Source organism: Monomorium pharaonis, chromosome 3 (assembly GCF_013373865.1).
Source record: "Monomorium pharaonis isolate MP-MQ-018 chromosome 3, ASM1337386v2, whole genome shotgun sequence".
In the NCBI taxonomy this organism is placed as follows: domain Eukaryota; kingdom Metazoa; phylum Arthropoda; class Insecta; order Hymenoptera; family Formicidae; genus Monomorium; species Monomorium pharaonis.
This window is the reverse complement of record NC_050469.1, coordinates 9,127,660-9,147,496: the sequence shown is the minus strand read 5'-3', so window position 1 is coordinate 9,147,496 and position 19,837 is coordinate 9,127,660. Positions and strand designations below refer to the sequence as shown.

The window sequence follows — 19,837 nt, the reverse complement described above, 5'->3', positions numbered from 1 at the left end:
GAAATTCAAGCATTTCACATTAATTATATAAAATAACAACCAGTAATATTAATTAAAAAATTATTAATTGCATTAATAACAAAAATGGTGCCGACTGTCATTTCATTTATCATTTTACATCGCATAAATACAAAGATCTACTTTCAAAAAGAGCTGCCGCGAGCAATTTAAGTAGAAAACGCCCTAACAATCAGACAAGGAAGGCGAACAAAATGAATTCTTTTCTACACGGAAATTTAAGTGCTTCTTTCATTAGTTGAAGATAAATTTTACTATTCTATTTTCATTCGCTGGAGCAAAGGTCCCTGTCATCTAAATTCTAGATAGTAGTTCTGAATTTTTGAATTGGTACATTTCGAATCGTAGCCTTGGATCGAAATTGCCGGGCTCGTGGCAGGTCATTTTTCCCGGATGTCCTCTTAAATCGTCTTCGACGCCTGAGAAATTCTGCCCGGACCTGGCTGCCGCTTTTCCGGCTGACTCACCCACAACCTCTCGCCAGTCTCGTCCATTTTCCTTTTTCGGGAATGACCGTCATCATTCTCTATCTCGATACCGGGCGAATAATGTGGGAACCGGCAAACGGCAGCGACAGGACGTTAGACAAGAAATAAATATGACGCCGCGGGTTGTTTGCGGTGGCGAATATGTCTACTTTATTAGATTGCGACGAAAAAGAAGTGTCTTTAACTGTGCAGAACAAGAGGAATCCGTTAATTCATTAGTTCTTGCTCTGCATTTTCAGAGAGAAGAGAGTTCAAGGTTTTTCAAAAATATAACAAAAGTTCAAAAATTCACAAATTAATTTTTTGTACATATTAAAATTGACAAAATGTAAAGTCGAGAGATATGAGGACCCTATATTGTAAGTCAATCAAAGAACTCGACTATTAAATTGTATCCACGACGTGACAGAGGATCGAGATGTCGAAGAGAAGAGCGGCCAGGACGAGTGCAAAGCGTGGTATTTGTTTTAGAATTCCTACGCTTTACCGATGTTCAAAGTGGCAAAGCGTTTGAAATCTGAAACGAATGCGCGCAAACCTTCATCCCAGCCAGACAGGGGAGCCATAATCCGCGGAGGAGATGCGTGATCCTGAACGCCCGAGGCCGAGGGGAAAATATGAGACACTTAGACGTAATTAATCATTACCTTCATTTCCGGGATTACATATAGTTGACGCATCATATTTGTCCTGCATCGTAATATTCTGCTAAAAAAATCTAATCTCATGTCGGAATGCGTGACAAAATAAGAATATTGACCCATTGTTTATTAAAAAAGCGTTTACTATGCTTGAATTTCATGCAGAGATTTTTACTTTGATTGTATCAAATATTAAGTTGTTTACAAATACTAACGTTTATTTATTTTTAAAAAGAATTTTCTTTCTTTCTCTTTCTCCACGCAATCACACATACACGCGCGCGCGAGAGGGGAGGGGGGAAGAAAGAAAGAGAGAGAAAGAGAGAGAGAGAGAGAAAGAAAGAGAAATACATATATAAGTAACTGAACTAAATTTACTTTTGTAAAAAAAACTGGTTTTTTTCTTAGATAAAAAAATTTAGATTTAGTTATTCCAAGACGTTTTTAAATAAACTATTTATTGAGATATTTAATGCTGTAAACTAAGAAATATAATATCCGATAAACTTTTTCTTTACGAGCGATTCTAAATTGGTCAAAGCGTTCGTAGACGAAAGGAATGGCAGTATTTCCGAGATGTCGTATACACTAGTATTTGTTCAACCTGCAGCCTGGGATTCGCCAATCTTCCATAAATGTAGGAAATAAACAGTTGCGACAAACACGGAAAAGAGAGACAAATTTCGAGAGGAAAGACAGTCTCAAAGCGAATGTCCGCTCGTGTCTGATTGCATATTTATATTCGATTTTAGATCTTTCTCGCACACGACAAGATGTTGACGGGACAAATCAAAAATCAAAATTCGAAGCGAAAGAAATTGGCGCGATAAGAAGAAGTTTACGCTGTAAACATAGATTTATGCGCTTTTACTTTAATTCACTTTTACATAATCGCGTGATGCGCTTCTATCAGCTTAGAAAATAGACTGAAAAGATGTTAAAGTATCTTTATCACCATTTCTTTATTTAATCTCAATTTCTAACTTTTTTCTTATAAAAATATGTGTACATAAAGAATTTTTACAATTATTTTCTTAAATTTTTTATTCTATATATTTATAAATTCACAATTATATAAAAATTAATACAAAAATTTTAACAAATAAAAAATCGATAAATGAAAATCTATTTTGAAGATCGAATAATCTTTTAACTCTCGGATTTTCGGATCTTTGGATTTTCGTAAATCTTTAAGTCCTTGGATTTGTGAAGAGTCTCAAGAATTAAGATAAAAAAAAAACGAGTAAATAAAAGTGGGCGAAGGGGTTGTGTTTTAACCGACCTACCATTCACAGCACTTTCCTGACTCCACCTCCTCCTCCTCCTCTTCTCTCTCCTCGTCCTCCTCCTGCTCCTCCTGTTCCTCGCCCTCTCGTCCTTCACGCGGCTTCTCATCCCATCGGAAAACGTTTCCATGCCGGTCTTCGGGATAAATAGTTTGCACAGGAAAAGGATTTCTCCACGCCGGCAATTTATCTCGAACGTACGCGGCTCCATTAAGCGGAGACGCAACCCTTTGAGCCTGGAAAGAGTGGGATACTGCGGATTCGGGATTGCGCGTGGATTTAAGACCGTAATCATGGGATTTCGGGATAAGTAAAGCGCGACGACAAGGCCGCCGATAAGTCCGAAGGAAATTATTTTGCGTGTGATCGTGTCAACAATTTTAGTTACTATAATATTTTTATAAAAACGTTATGATACACGTGCGCGAGTGTATAGATTATTATCACTACTTCGTCTTAAAAAAAAATCTCTTATGAAATTTATGTACATCGTCATAATTGAGATATTTATTAATAATAATACCTCAAAATAATTATATACTTACATATAATCGTTATAAATCATAATTAAGTTCAATATAATTATACATATAAAATATATATTAGTAAAATACATGTTAGTATTTATATATGTAGTTACATATATAAATATAATAGATTTGAGAGGTGTAATAAATATTATGTACCTTAAAGTATTTGATTTTTTCGATCCAAGACTAAAATTTGTAATTTTGCCATGTTATTTTTTGATCCCTTCGCTGCTGAAGATTATCTTGGCCTTCAAGTCTTTCTTTAAGCCCTTTTAGGCCGAGGATCATGAAACTATTTAAAGGATTGTACAACCATTCTAAATTTGCGGACACGTCTACTGTACAAATGAAACGAGTCTTTCGCGGAAATGGTTTACACGACTGTGAAAAGAAATCAATATATGAGCCAACGGGAAGAGTCTTGGTTACGAAAGAATCGACAGCTGCCGCTTTCTGTGGCAATAAAGTTAAGAGACCTTAAAATAAAAGGGCAGTTTAAGCTCAAGACGTTCGCCAGTAATATAGTCTTAAGTAATATAGTCTTTGTACGAAATAAATTCAACAGAAAAGTGAGCTTTTAACCTAGAAAGTTTATCGTCCGACAACGAGTCGCAAAGAAATTTTAGTTCCGTAACTTCGCGAATTTGGCTCCAATTCCTTGAATATGTAACCTTAATTTTTTAAAGCCTGCAACTCTTTTTACACCGGTATAACCATTCTATATTTGCAATAATTTTATTAAATTCCTAATAACTTAAATATTTAAAAAATGTTTGACATTTTAAAAATCTAATTAATCTTGTGAATTATCCCACCATTAATTTTATAAGAAAATTTTATCAAATTTTATCAAGATATTTTATTGAGTAATCGAATTATAAATTCTTAGATAGGTATTCTTCAATCTATCTATATTTCTTGATGGATGAAATCATCACATTCATTAACCTTCCTCTATGAATTTCATCTTTGACCCTTCGCTTGAACTCTAGAATCTTAATCTAGGTATAGAGTCGTAACTTCCGGTACAGTGCCGTTAGGTACAGCGAAGGATGAAGAGGGAGACAAAGAGAAAAAGAGGGGGGAGGGCAGAGAAGAAGAGACCGGGATAGACAGGAGAACGCAGAGAATGAGAAGGAAGGGTAAAAGGAAAGGGTTGGAGGGAAAAGCAATCAATCTTTGAGAGGCAGATGAGTGCGGGAACCTAAAATATAGGGCAACACAAATTTAGTCTGGCTGCCGGTCCACGTCCACGTGTCGACGTGAATGCGCAACCGCCCGGGTTTGTAATCGATATTGCCGACAAGGCACCACGCCCTGCACCTGCGAGATGTGCCGGGATATGCAATGCCACCGAACCGAACCTAGTCGAACCTTGCCCAGGATTCTCTCTCCCTCTCTCTCTCTCTCTCCTTCTTCTTTCTGGGCGCCCTCTTGCATTACCTTCTCCTGCTTCGAAACTTAGACGATCGCAGACTCCTTTGAAGCTCGACTCTCTTCGAGTCCTAGATAAACCGATTGTTCAGTCTCGTATGTGACAGTTTGGTACCTCGAACCTAGGCGAATCTTCCTCCAGGAAATTTCTGTTTCCTATTTTATCTTCCTTCTCATACATTTATACCTTTCCATGTATCAAAATTTTAATCCTTTATAAAAAATTTTTTAAACCTTAATATCCTTTCTTTCTCTCTCTCCTTCTCTCTCTTTCTCTCTCCCTAGATAACTTTATTATCTTCTTTTAGATAATTATTCAATTTTTCATGTAATAACATTGGTTGCAACTTAATCACATAAGAATATCTTATATGTCCTTTCGTACTTCTTTTCTGACTTGAAGGATTTCCGGAGTTCTTTTTTGAAATCCGACTCTTCTTTGAGTCCCAAATAAATCGATTGTTCAACTCCATATGTGGTATGATGCTTACCTTGAACCTAGCCAAGCTTCGTTGGAGACTCTTTAGCCTTCTCACGCTTATCTTCCTTCTCAAGTATTATTCTTGAAATATTCTTTTCAAAAAATTTTCAAATATTCAATTCGAGATAAAATTTGAGATTAAATTATCCAAGCCTTTGTGTATGACGACTTGATCGAATCTATCTTGTGCAAGTTCATATCTTTAGATGCATCTGTGTTCCTTCGTGATGCCTTCGGACGATGTCAGAACTCTTGGAGTTCTAAATAACTTAATTATCAAGCTCGTCAGGCAATCGAACTTCCTTCATCTTTGACGCTCTTCTCAACCTCAATCTTATCTAATTGGAACTTTGTTGTTCCAATTTCAGAGATTTTGATATGAAATATTAAATTTTAAAAAAAGATAATCAAATCGCGAATAAACTATTTAGATGCTATCCGTTTTTGACGATAAATATTAACGTAAATAACGATTGACTAAACTACACTCGTTCAATCGCGAAGGGCAACGTACTAGTTTCACTCGAAAAGGGCTCCAGAGGGTTAAGAAATGCCGACACAGCACCGTCGCGTCATTGACTCTGATCTATTCGAGGCCGACTTCGCCCACGGCTGATTTTTTTGTGTTCTGATACCGGAAGTAGGCCAACGTAAACTGTCCCTTTATCCGGTGCTACGTCCGTCTTATAAATTTTGCGGCGAGAAATTTTGCGCGAAGATGAAAAAGTTTCGCCATCCATTCTCATCCTTGCGCAGGATAAAAGTGCAAATACTGTTGTATATTCTTTTTCTTGTTGCCCGCATGATCGTTTTATTCAATCCAGATTGTAAAACATAATGAATTGCGCGATTATTTAAACGGATTCTTTTATGCGGAAAGAACATAACATGTTTTTATCTTAAATAAACGAATAGAAATGCTTGAATCAACGTATATCCAGAAATAGAAGGTAATATCGGATATTTGGCTAATATAAGAAAATTATTCTGTTTGTATACGGATAGAAAGGTTGGCAGTTTCTGTATTAACTTCGCGTAATAGATGAATGAGCAAGATAGCTAAACATACAGTTATAATGGGACGAGTAACTGATGCATAATTAATGGATTCATTACGATGTTTCAATATTGAAACATTTAACATTCGTCGTCGCTAGTCCTACACTGTTATCATATTTAATATTTTAAATAGAATGTTTTAAAAGCTAACATATATAAGTTTTAGACTTAATATATGGATTGATTAAACATAGAATGTCTCATATGTTTTAAAATATTACAAAATGCCAGAATCTCAACAATAAAAACTAAGCAAAAATTAAATTAAAACAGAACATCGTATTTCTTAAACGCATAATTTATCAAACATACATTAAATATCTTTGAAATTAATAAAATAATAATTAAAAAACTCAAAATTAAATTAAAATTTAGTTATGTAAACTAAGTTAAAAAATAGTCTGTCTTCTGTCCGAAACGTAAGATCTTGACGCTTTAAATATAAAATTCAAAATCCCAAGCATCTTAGATCCTTTGACCCTTTATTCTTTTGATCCCCAGTTTCTTGTTTGAACATGGTCAGTAAAGAGTTTGCTTTGTTCAAGTTCGCTAAAGTTCACTGAAGTTCATATCGTCTAAAACCCTCCAGTGAATCACTAAAACACCTAACACGCGCCACGTTGGTTCATTGTTATCCTTTTATCGCTATTTAAGACATTATCTTTGGCTGATTGATGTAAAAAGTAATTTAGAGTTATTTATATCTGTTTTACTTATTTGTTTCTATTTTTAAATGCATTATTCGTCTTGCGTATATGTACAGTGTATGTATGTGTATATACATATATATAAATCTAATAGAATTTCAATTATTGAACAACACATTTTTGTTCTGTGTTTTAGAAGCAGATTACACCTTAGATGATTCCTTTTGGAAGGAAGAAGAAACTCCCGCTGGTGAGTAAACATATATTATAATGGGCATAAAATTATTATGCTTAACTAATGCTAATTACCCTTCTCACAATGCGAGCTAGCCTGAAATATAATCAGCTAATTCGCGAGGCAATGAACAAAGCTTTATGAGTATTATTTTAGAAATTATTCAGTTTAATCTGAAGTTCTCCTGCGAAATTAATCTTGATTTATAATAAAACAAGCAAATTTTATTTTCATCATTACTTACACAACGGATCGCAATGGTTAAGATAATTAAAATTCTGCTAATCTTGTGCGATAGGAAAAAAATTGTAAAGATTTGCTGTCGCAATCTTTACACAATTACGACGGCTGCGGGATAAGGCTTTGCGTAAACAAACTACCGTAAAATGGAAGGACCGCAATGCAGCACTTTCGTTAGAAACTTGATCCTCGAGGATACGACAAATCCTCGAGAGCGGTTTATTGTTAAGTCAACATCGCTGATTGGTCGGAAACGCGAAACTTAAATTGGATTACATTTTAGACGGGGACAATGCACTGGGACAGAGCTCGACGGCGCGAATCCCGGCCTAGATATTACGACGATTGTGTAATGGGAAATCTGTCTTAAGAGTAAGAAAAGAAAAATTTCAAGTTATTCCAGGTCGCATTTATTTTAATCTGGTTTTAAAAGCTGAGAAAATTCTACATAATGTATTTCAGTAACGTTGAATGCAGGATTCATGGAATTAGAGAGCTTAATTAGGGATTAGGATGTAAAGCGGCGTGTTGAGTGTACACGAGTAAACAGCAATAGCTGCTGCAACATTACATGAAATTTAATTTAATTTGATATACCACTTGAATGTATCTATTATTTATACAGAAATTCAATTTGCAATTTAATTAATCCTGGATTGAAAGTGTTGGGAAACGTATTACGTGATGTGTCTTGGTAACAAAGAATCTAAAATTCAAAGCATTAAGGAGTTTAATTAACAATTAAAGTTTAAAGTTGCATAAATATGTATAATTTAATGGTTAAAAAAATATTATTTTAGTATGTAAGCATTTGAGAAATTGCAAGAATCAAAAAGTCTAGAAAAGATGTAGAAACTTTCTGACATAAAATCGAAGCTGCTACATATTACCGCAATTGCAACGCATATAACTGCAATATGAAATATAATGATGTCAGCCGAATTAATCGTAATTTATGTAACATTTCTGCGGCAACGGTAACAATTGGCGGATGAAGAAGGAGGGAGGGAGGGTGACGGGCGGGACGAAAAGAGTAAATTAATCAGCGAATAATCTCGGCGTGTTTGGGCGACACTTGAAGAGTGAAGATGGAAATTGAATTCGCGATTCGCGCGTAAACTTCTCGAAATAGGGACACGGAATGATTCGTAAAACGCAGGGAGTCAATATTAACCCGCAGGAGGGCTTTAGACGATCGATATCTATCGTCGATCTGGGTAATGGCAATTTTCCAACACGCAAGGTGTACTGCCACTTCTTGACTATAAATTGTAGGGGGCAATGTCAATTTAGAATATAAATTGTTCGCGAAAAATCTGCAGACGAGAGAAGCAAGAAAAATTTTAAATTTAAATTATGTTACAGATTATTAATTAAAAAATGCATCTGATAAATATTAAATATATATTATTTTATAATGCTATAAGATATACATATACACTTATCGTTAATTTTTCTCTCATGAATAAGGCTTGAGAGCTGAGAGAAAATGCCACCTTTTTATGCAAGAAATCGAGGCCGGATCAATCAAGATTAAGAGGATTAATACGTGGATACAAAAAAAAACGGAACAATAAAATCTACTTTATACCGCTTTATTACTGCCGTTGTTATTGAGTCATACGGACTAAAATCTCAGTGCCGGTGGTTGAGAGGGCAGGTTAATGGCAATAGCGTGAAATTTCGTCGGTGCGGCACAATGAATCGCCCCAAAGTCCATTCGAGATGAAATTAGAGATCATAAAGGGGTGGATGAAAGAGTGGGAAACCAGGGGGTGAAATTAGGGCGTTCGATTGAACGTGGAAATTGATTTCAGGTGAGGTCGAACGACTACTACAGGAATATCGACAAAACCAAGAGCTAATACGAAATATCGGTGGTCATTACTATCAGATCATCTATCCGGTACAGCTACGGCATCACGAGAAAATGGGAATATCCACAAGAGAAGTTGGCGTACCGAAGGTAAAATTTCGTATTGCATTGTTTTCACCTATAGTCTCCACTACATAAATGTTATTTTACTAAATTAAATAAAATCAATTTAAAAGAATAAAATATAAATAAGAGAAGACTACTCTATAGAAATAGAAATTACAAAAAATAAAAATGATAAAAAAATAGTGTTATTATTTTTGTTTTATTAATACAAATTAATATTAAATTAATAATACGATTTTGTTATTTTTTGTAAACTCTTTACGATCTTATATCTTTTCAATTTATTTGGACTTTTTGAGTACTATAATTGATAAATAGTTATTTATATGTGCTTTTAATTGTTATAATTTAGTTTCCTCAGAGAGGTTACGGAGATGGTGGATATCAGAATCCTAGAGGCAGAATGAGAGTAAGTTTTGCAGATTTTGAGAGATATAATCAATTATTAAAATAGATTTTAAATAATTTATTCTTAAAATAAGTGAGTGTAGCCATGATAATTAATCACAAAATTGATATTTGCAGACGGGGAGACATTTTCACCGGACGTCTCTTTTGATCAAGGCCTTTAATCACAAATTTCGTCTAGACTTAGAGTTAAATACGTAAGTATCTGTGTAGTTTAAAATTATATTTCTTAATGTTGTAATAACCCGAGAAAAAATGAACATTAATATGATCAGATGTAAATAGTGATCTTTTCATATCTAATTATATATTTTTAAATCTGATCATACTAATATCCATTTTTTTCTCGGGACGACATTAAATATAACACGAATTAAAGATCTAATTTAAAAATATTAATGTAATATAATTGAAAAATATACAAGATTTGTTAAAAAGATTGACATATATTTTTCGTCGTTATGTTACAGGCAACTATTAGCTCCAAATCTTATACAGAAAGACTTTTTAGCCGGCGATGCCGAACAAATGTCTAAGCAGGTAAAATATTTCGCGCGAAATGCAATTTCACATGCGACCATCTAATGTTACTCAAGTATTCACGTGGCGCGCAATCAGTTGTTCATAAACACATAATTGTTTTGCATAAGTGATTATTTCACTCTGCGGTTTGTTAAAGCTAGTTCAGTTAGCTTAAATTGCTTTCAATATGAGTTTGCTCATTATAATCCTTCTCGATACTAAAGGACAAGACGAACAAAAAAAAGTGGTTCTGTAGATATCGGGATAATGGCAGAGCTATTTTAGTACCGTAAAAGAGAAAAAATATCAATAATAAATATGTACAAGCATGTACACGATTACATTATTTACCGCGTGATATAAAGGCAGTATTGTGAATAGAGTAAAGTCTAAAACGTTCACGTGAGACTCAAGTAAGACTTAAGTTTAGCGATAAAACTCATAATGGCGTTATTACCTTCCTTGCAGGAGATAGAACATTGTTATTATCACGGCACTGTGAGAGATTATCCAGGAGCTAGCGCTGCTTTTCACACGTGTAACGGTGTCAGCGGTGTCATTCACTTAGGCAACGAGACTTTCGTCATTCATCCATTCTACGGCGGTGACTTATCGGTCAGTTAAATTACTTCTCATTAATTATATTATAAGGATATAATAGCATAATAATCTAATATATGTGTATTGTTAAAAATTATGGAACAATTATGAATGAAATTATTATGGAGAATGGAGAAATGCACAATTCCAATCTGTGCTAATCCGTTTGCGCACTTGAAATAATAGTCGACTAATACGGCTAAATTTGAATCAAAGGCTTTGAATTCGAGTTGGCTAATTTGGCTTGATTTTAATACTAGATAGACATAAGTTCGCGAAAGTTTAGGCCGCGCTATAATTAAATGGAATGTCGAGGGTCGGAAACGGCTCTACGGTGACAACTGGCGAGAACATAAACTATATGCAGGCCTCTCTTTTAGCAGAAACATCCTCACATTATATTTGAAGCTCGAACAAAAGTTAACAAAGGCTGCGCTAACTCGGGAAATCTTGAGTGGCGTGTAAAGAACCGCCGACAGAAGCACATCTTCGGGCTATCAGAGACCACTTCCGATCGATACAAAAGAGACGTCCGTGACGCAACCAAATACATCGAAACTGCCATCATTATCGATAAGGCTATGGTACGTTATTATCTTTATTACAACGTTAATTAAACACAAATAAAACTGTGTAGATAAAAATGACAAAATAATAAATATATTGATAAAATGGCATAAGACTTGAATAGAAAATTATAAATTATATGATATCACATGACTTTTAAAAAATTCTAATCTATATTTACAACGATAGAAAAATATAAAATAAACTTTAGTTTTTTTCCCATTATCCATTTATTTAAATTTTTAGATGTTAAATGGAAAATAAAATTTAATACAGTAATCATTAATGTTATTTAACATATCCATAATATTTTTCAAATAAAACTTCATCTTTGTGCATAGTTTGACAAAAGAAACGGTAGTACCAGAGCTGAGGTTGTTCACGATGCCATCCAAGTTGCTAATATCGCAGATTTGGTAGGTAGATACAATAATATCCGTGTAAATATTTATTTTTTAATAAGGTATGTGCTAAATAAGATTTTTTTCGCAGTATTTCCGTACATTAAACACTAGAGTCTCCGTCGTATACATCGAAACTTGGAAGGGCAGCAACCAAGTGCAAATCGATAACGGCATCGACATCGATCAAGCCTTGTTAAGCTTTAACGATTATACGATGCGGAGAATGTATCAAGTTGCTCAGGATACCACCCAATTGCTCACGTAAGCTTATTCCTCTTTCATTTCTTAACCCTTTCTTCAATTAAACTGATATTTGATATCAAGTATGAAACTATTTTATTTATTACTTTTGTTTCGATTTAATGCGATTATTTTTCTAAATAAAGAGAATATGCAAATTTAGTGTTACCATGTATATAAAGTTATTATTAAATAAATATTTACTAAATATGAACTATGAAATAAATTAACGCATTTGAATATATTCTTTGCAGGGGTGAGACTTTCTCAGGTGGAGAATCAGGGGTAGCTGTACCCGAGACCGTGTGCAGCCAAAGATCCGTAGGAATCAGCGTCGATCTAAACACTTATGAGCCTCATCTTTTAGCTGGTACCATGGCTCATATGATTGGTCACAATATCGGAATGAGTCACGACGATGGAAGTGAGTATATTATACGAAGTCCATTTCATTTCTGAAGCATTTAATTTGACAAACAAGAGAATAGTTTCTAGTTTTACAAAAACGGTAAAATTTCTTGTTAATAATTTTAGGAAACGATTGCAATTGTCGGGATTGGCACGGATGCATCATGGCTCAATCCATCGTCGGCCTAGAAAACGTTCAGCCATACAAGTTTTCGGAATGTAGTAAAACCGACTATATTGAAGCTTTGAAGAGTGGCCACGGCATCTGCCTTTTTAACAAACCGAACGAGGTAATCCGAAAAACTTTCATAGTGTCTCCATCAAATTAGAAAAAGATCGAATGAACCGCGAAGCAAATTCAAATAACGTTTCCGTAACCGATTGGGTGTGCTTTGGGCTATAGCTGGAGATTAGGAGATCGTGCGGAAACAGGGTAATTGACGACGGAGAACAATGCGACTGTGGATCGATCGAGGAATGCAAGGAGTACGATCCTTGTTGCGATCCCATCACCTGCAAGCTGACGTCAGAGGCCGAATGCGCGACCGGTCCTTGTTGCAGCGATTGCAAGGTAGGATAAGAGAAGATCCGTTTATCCTTTAGTGAGCATTAGTACAACTTATTTTTATAACATTTTCAAATACAGAAAAAAACATTAATCATAGAGAGTAGTAAATGTGCACATTTGCTAAAAAAAAACCAAATAATACCATATATTTGTTTTGTTATATTTGTTTTTGCATGTTTTAATGTAAATTATAAATTTTTCAATACTGCCAAAATTGTAGCTCCGCGCTCGCGGTGTCGTCTGCCGCGAATCGACGAATGAGTGCGATTTACCCGAAGTGTGCTCCGGCGACACCGGCCAATGCCCACCGGATGTATATAAAAAGAATGGCAACCCGTGCTCGAATAACGCTGGACATTGTTTCAACGGAGTTTGTCCGGCTCTGGATCTACAGTGCGAACAAGTGTGGGGTTACGGCGGAATCGCCGCCGATCAAGAATGTTTCGAGCAATTTAATTCTAAGGGATCCATCAACGGTCATTGCGGTACCGATAGCAGCGGTCATTTTGTCAAATGCGAATCTGAGTAAGTAACGAAGAACTACAGCTATAAAAGATGTATAAGAAAAAAAAGAGATATTAAAAATTAAGAAGGACTAATAAATAAATAAATTTAATTATATTATATTGACATAAGAGATAATTTAATTGTCCTAGACATTTTTTATGTTTAGATGCAACAACGATTAAAATAAAATTAATGTTTTCTTTTAGGAATGTTCGTTGTGGATCCCTTCAGTGCCAACAAGGAAGCAAACAACCGATAATCGATGGAATGAAGGATTTACATACTAGAACTATAATTTCTATCAAGAATCAAGAATATGAATGCAAGTAAGTGTTCCTAAGGCAGAATATCTATGTTTTGACTGAATATTTCACATTTTCATATAAATATATAGTTACTAAATCAATTATTCCAATTTGCAAGAGCCACGAATGGAAGAGTAGAAGGATCCGATATACCTGGGATGGGATTGGTTCGTGATGGCACATCCTGTGGTGATAACTTGGTAATTGTCATAATGCTACATCTTTTTAGTTTTCATGAAAACCATTATACGTAGTTTTATCTAAACTTTAAATCGTATTAATTTGATTTTTTATTAAATTTATCAATGCGCATTCCAGATTTGTGTGAATCAAACTTGTACGAGTTTGTTTCCACACATCGATCAAGAAAAATGTCCCAGTAATCATGATGACAAAGAATGTTCGGGAAATGGCGTAAGTATATTTTATAATAAATAATCTAAAGCAATTTTGCTATTAACAAACGAGAGATAGAATAGTAATAAATAATAATTTTGAAATCAGAAAAAATAATTGTTCAAATTTTGTAGGATTCAATCTTTAAAAAATGTTATATTCAATTGAAACTGAATATCTAAGATTTCTTTCTCTTATTTGTAAAATAATTTCAATTATTTATAAAATATAAGACTTATAATACATTTGTGACATATTAAGCAACGCAAAACAATTACGTTAATAAATCTCACAACAATTACATTAATAAAATTTATGTTAAATCTCAATTGCTATTTGTAATATTACCTGAAATTCTATACTGTTCTCTCTTGCAGGTATGTACAAACGTTAACAAATGTTATTGCTTTCCTGGTTGGAGTGGACCGGATTGTTCCATAGAGCAACCTATCCCAACGATAGCACCAACGACATCAACAACAACTGAAGCGCAGAAATCTAATTCTACTTCAATTCAGGAAAAGAAAGAGACCCCCTATGGTAAGCCGCAGCTTCTTACACAAAATTTTTTCTCAATTGTTAATTAGAGGATAAAAGCGGGAAATTTAAAGTAAGGTTATTCTTATAGATCTTTTTCATTAATATTACAATTCAATTAACTCTCTAGCAGGCTTAAATCAATAAATCAATGCATTGAATCAGATGCTACTTCTTTATAACTTTCATTCACTATCCAAATTATTTACTTATTGTATGCTTTCTGGAGGGTTATCTGTCTAAAAGTAAATATAATTGTCCATACTGTTACAATTATTTTTCTTATATCGACAACTCACTTCAAAAAGACAGTAAGTTAATAAATATTCTAAAATAAAATTTACTTATGTATATATATATATTTAAAATCATGCAGAAAATTTTTACATTATTTAAATATAATTAAAATATCAGTTTTTATGCAAAAAATCAAATAAAAAATTAAACATCAATATTACAAATTATTTTAAAATAAACATTGCTCTAAAACGTTTTTTATATAAAATTAGAAATATTATTACTACTGCTTTTTGAACTAAGACCTCAATGTAACGCGTTGTTTAATATAATTATTTATGATATTATTAAAATACAAGAAAAAAGTAGGAGCGACAGACAACTCCAATATTTGCATTAGCTATAACATAGAATTAAGTGTTATAAAAATAGATTTAAATAGGTTTAATATTTGTTTTCGTGTGTATTTTATCATTAATTATCATCAAGTTAATAAAACTGTTTTATTAACGATTATTAATTCTCATTCAGTATAGCAGACTTCCGTTAATTCATTGTCTTTGATGAAGACTTAATTAAACAATACAATAGGTGTAGCATTCGTTCAAAAAATAATTATTACAAAATTTTTATTACTGTTATTTTCTTGATGTCAAGTTTAATATATATTGTAATTTTTTAAATCTAAATGTGCATCTAAAAGGCTGCACTTATTACAAGCAATTAATAATAGTAATAAATAAAGTTACAACTTTGAAATAATAAACTCCAGAAAATTTATTGTCTAATCAGAAGTAAATCAAATGAAAAGTTACAATTTTCAAATAATAAACTCCTGATGTTTAATGTTTAATTAGAAAAGTAAATCAAATAAAATCTATTTAAAAATTCGCATAAAAAAGATCAGATTCAATATGCCGATTAAAGTTATAATTTTTCTAAACCGATTTCACATTCGATCAGCGATAAGCTATCTTTTTCATTGCCGTAAAGACCGGAAATGATATCGTTTCCGATAAAAGGAAGTCTACTATACTTTCAATTCTAGTAATATGAGTCTAGTCGATTGTTCCAATCGATTTTAGGCTCGCGATAAGGCAGTGTTAGGTCTTTTTGGAGGTCATACTATCAGCTGTGCACATAAAATCCAAATGGGTATACGAACTCTTATATTGTACGATAACCATGCTCAATTTCGTTTCGAGAGAAGCGAAAGTGAAAAAGAATCTTTTTATGTCCTCTCTGCGATATCCTTTTAGTACTTTCTCGGTCCTTTCAAATGCGACATCCCCGCTTTTATCCCAGTGACTAAAACACTTTTAGGTCATTTTGTTATTAAAAAAAATATTTTTAGGAATATTACTTTATTTTTGTGCATTTTTAGATCCATGGCTTGGTTAAATTCCGAAAATCCTATATGTTCTCTTATTTTTCTTAAATCCTTAACTCTCTGTACCTCAAGTTAAATAATAATTATTATATTTTAATAGCGATATATATAAAAAGCGGTATATATATATAAAGATAATCGTCTCTTAATTATAGAACTTTTTAACTCTTTTAAGCTGACGTATTTCCAAGATTGTCAATCCTTCAGTGAGAAAAGTATAATCTTGAAGGATCTTCGAATTTTTGAAGTTACAAAGTTCTACGATTAAAGTGACGACGTATTTGCATATATTAGGATGCAATTACTACGCGACGTGATCCACACATTCACGTACACAAACAAGACACGGTCACACACATACGCGCGACACGCGCGGGATACAAATGCTTGATCATTTCAGGAGGCACCAACAACAATCTCTCTACAGGATTGATGGTAGTGATCCTGGTGGGTGTGGTGACGGGCGTCTTCCTTTGTTTTGCACTAATGGCTGTTTGCTACAGGTACAGTAACAGCGAGAACAGATCGCCCGCGATCAAGGCCTGTCGTCTTCGTCTTCGTCGTAATTCGTGGCTAGCTGGATGATGATGATGATGATGATGATGATGATAATGATAATGATAATGATGATGATAATGATGATGATGAGGAGGCATCGCACGCGGCCATCATAATATCGATCACTCTTAGCCTATTCTACTCGATGTTCACCTATTATACGTATAAACGCGAGAGTTGCAGAAAACAAAACTCGCTGCGTTCAGATCACACAATGATAGCGGGAAAAAGTTATTTATATGTTGATGTCTCGTATTTATCTCTTCGGTCTTCACTTGCTCTTCTTTTTTGGCACTTCCAACTAAGTTGCAGAAACCGCTAATATAAGCAATTTCTTGAAACCCTCTTGGATCCTGTTATGTGCTTCGTAGTTTAGATTGCTTGCGTCCTTAGACTTTATGCTTTAGCTTTTGGTTCTAGTTATCCCGCATCCTAGATTCCTCGCTAAGAAGTTTTTTAGAAGAGCAAGGTATCCTACATACTACGGATTCGAGATTGTTTAGCTCTTATTTTATACTATAATCCTATGCTTCGTGAATTTTAAGTTACTTTGAATAATTTAATTAACACTTAAATTAAATAATTTAAGTAACATATAACTAATTCCTAGAATTCCTAGAATTCTGAATATATTGGATTGTTCAATATTCTAAAGTTTGTTATTAATTAAAATAATCAATTATTTAGAATTTCAATATTCTATAATTTTCAGCTGAGTTTATTAATATAAATTTTCTATGAAAATTGAATGCAGTTGGTTTTGTGTCTGAATCGCTCGCATACATGACAACATAAATATATATGTATACACTTTTTTTATATATTATATATTTATATATATAAACAATCTTGTCACTATGTGGTGTGTGCTATGGATGTGCTCATGGCATAGTGATTTATGATCGTAACTATGTTGTTCGAACGAAGATCTTTATCTTAGTGATTATCGCGTTTCGAGGGATGATAAATTTCGTACAAATATAATAATTATGGATTAAAAATCATTACAAAACAGAAACTTTTTACACAAATAGACAACAATTTTAAATAAATTTAAATTTCAAAAATTGAAAACATTAATATTACATCTTTTAAACTTGTCGATAAATTAACATTTTCTTTGGATAATTATACATATCAAAAGAAGATAACAAACGACAACAATAAATTAGACAAACTCAAGTAAATTCTGTTAAATAACCATAAAGTATAAATCAAAATTCTCTAGTCATCCCTCAAAAAGCGACGTCAAAAGAACTATACAATGTGCCAGCTGCTTGTATGCCCTATGAAAGCATGAAAGAAGCTGATTAGCGAAGAACTTATTGGACATCGTTAATTACTAATAACTGTATGCAATTTGGCGGAAGCTTGCAAGTTAAGTAAACGATTGTTTCGAGTCAATGAAACAGCCTCTTTGTGAAAACTCGATGTTCCGATGAGTTAAGCGATATGATTAACCCTTTCATTTAATTTCATATCTCCCTATTATTTAATTTACTTATAGTTAACTATTATTATAATTAAAGAAGAAATATTCAGAACTGAAAGGGTTAACAAAACTGCCTTTTTGCAGAGAAAATACGAGAACCGGGTAATAGGATTATACGATCCTTGGATTTTGAAATCCACGGATCTAACCGTCTTTGTATTCTTGGATACTGAGATCTGCAGATTTCTGATACCCCTGGATGTTGAACTCCATAGCTTCTTGAAATCTTACAGATCTCTATAAATCTATACAGATTATATAGGATCCCTGAACGTTGAGATTTACATCTTTGATAACTAAGATATACAGATTTTCAGATCTAAGAACCAAGATTCTAAAAATCTGTCGAGCGTATCATTGACCTGATTATAAAACTTTGTAACTTGAAATTCTTGCAGATTTTTACTTTTATTTTATTGCTGACACGTTCATAATCGAATATCACATATCATAATCGAAAATCAAAACCTGTCGTATCTGCATTTTTTTTTCAGTTACAAAGTTTATTATTTTGACAATGCTACACAGAATGTTCATTTTAAAATGCAGCTCGAGTTTTACTTTCTTACATTTATTATAATAATAAGTATTCTAGAAAGAGTATAACGCAATATATATTAAAATAAATTGTATTTTATGAATTTTATTATACCAAATATATTCGTAATAAAATAACGTATGAATAAAGTTTCGGTTACTTTCAGAATGAACACTCTGTATCATAGATTGTATATAATTGTCTCTACGTATATAATAATATACATATATGGGTGTATGTCTCTTCACGTGCTGATATTGGCTTCTCTGTTTCTTGTCTGTTTCTGTCTGCCATCTCTGTCTGTCTGCATGCTGTGGGACGCTCGGATACGAAAATACCAAATCGAACCACCCTCCTGCACTGCGTAAACTGCGATGGTGTAAATCCTCGTTTCGCAAAATAAAAAAATGATAAATAATAATCCATTCATGACGACGTAAACGATGGCCCGCCACATCTGACGGTGATGATGATGATGATGATGATGGTGATGATGACGATGATGATGATGATGACGATGACGATGATGAATGCTAATGATGATGACGGTGATGACGACGAATTACATACATACAATACGCATACAGAGAACTACCACGGCTCTAACACTGTATTTTTAGTTGGTATGCTCATGTCGGTGGTAGGGGGTGTTTTCGTAGTATTTGCTCTGATGGCTCTCTGCTACAGGTCAGTCGTAGTACATAAAAACTTCTCCCTCTGTCTCAGGTTAGTGTGCAGAAACATACACAAGTAGAACTTTTCTCTCTTTTTCTCTATCCATCTTTCTTGTTTTTCTTCTTTTCTCTTTCTCTCTCTTTCTGTATATATTGCAAGGGATGGAAGGAGTGTATGCGCACTATGAATAGTACGTTGTTCTTCGGAAAATTTATAATGCAGTTTTTTTCCAGCAAGCATTAGATTTTTTTTTGTTGTTTAATACTGTTTTCATGTTCGTAGTGCGCATTAACAACATCTAAAAATCTAATTTTATTACTGCATTTTTATTTAATTTAATAATTATAATTTGTCTCCGTTAATACTCTAGTTAACATCATTAATATATTTAGCATATTTTACACTTGTTTTTTTCTCTGCGTCTTTTTCCTCTCAATAAAATTTGATATATTTTCCAATTAATCCGAGATAGTCACCTAGTTTT

The 19,837-nt window shown here is 33.4% G+C and overlaps 1 protein-coding gene across 15 annotated transcripts in view; it reads left to right on the top strand.

The window, feature by feature from the left end:
* The window catches only part of LOC105835806 (disintegrin and metalloproteinase domain-containing protein 11), a 39,079-nt gene that overhangs the window by 7,113 nt on the left and 12,129 nt on the right, over positions 1–19,837 (top strand). For 11 of the 15 annotated variants that reach the window (XM_036285103.1, XM_036285099.1, XM_036285097.1 and 8 more), the window contains exons 2-19: positions 6,781–6,834; positions 8,877–9,025; positions 9,354–9,410; positions 9,527–9,606; positions 9,880–9,949; positions 10,400–10,546; positions 10,912–11,115; positions 11,440–11,514; positions 11,591–11,763; positions 11,997–12,166; positions 12,277–12,440; positions 12,554–12,721; positions 12,939–13,243; positions 13,432–13,551; positions 13,649–13,730; positions 13,849–13,944; positions 14,304–14,466; positions 19,266–19,404. In XM_036285103.1, coding sequence (XP_036140996.1) covers positions 6,781–6,834; positions 8,877–9,025; positions 9,354–9,410; positions 9,527–9,606; positions 9,880–9,949; positions 10,400–10,546; positions 10,912–11,115; positions 11,440–11,514; positions 11,591–11,763; positions 11,997–12,166; positions 12,277–12,440; positions 12,554–12,721; positions 12,939–13,243; positions 13,432–13,551; positions 13,649–13,730; positions 13,849–13,944; positions 14,304–14,466; positions 19,266–19,404 — 2,416 coding nt within the window. Of the gene's footprint in view, positions 1–6,780; positions 6,835–8,876; positions 9,026–9,353; positions 9,411–9,526; positions 9,607–9,879; positions 9,950–10,399; positions 10,547–10,911; positions 11,116–11,439; positions 11,515–11,590; positions 11,764–11,996; positions 12,167–12,276; positions 12,441–12,553; positions 12,722–12,938; positions 13,244–13,431; positions 13,552–13,648; positions 13,731–13,848; positions 13,945–14,303; positions 14,467–16,490; positions 16,594–19,265; positions 19,405–19,837 lie in introns of all 15 variants that reach the window. The other 4 variants (XM_036285101.1, XM_036285100.1, XM_036285098.1 and 1 more) reach the window with 3 other exon arrangements.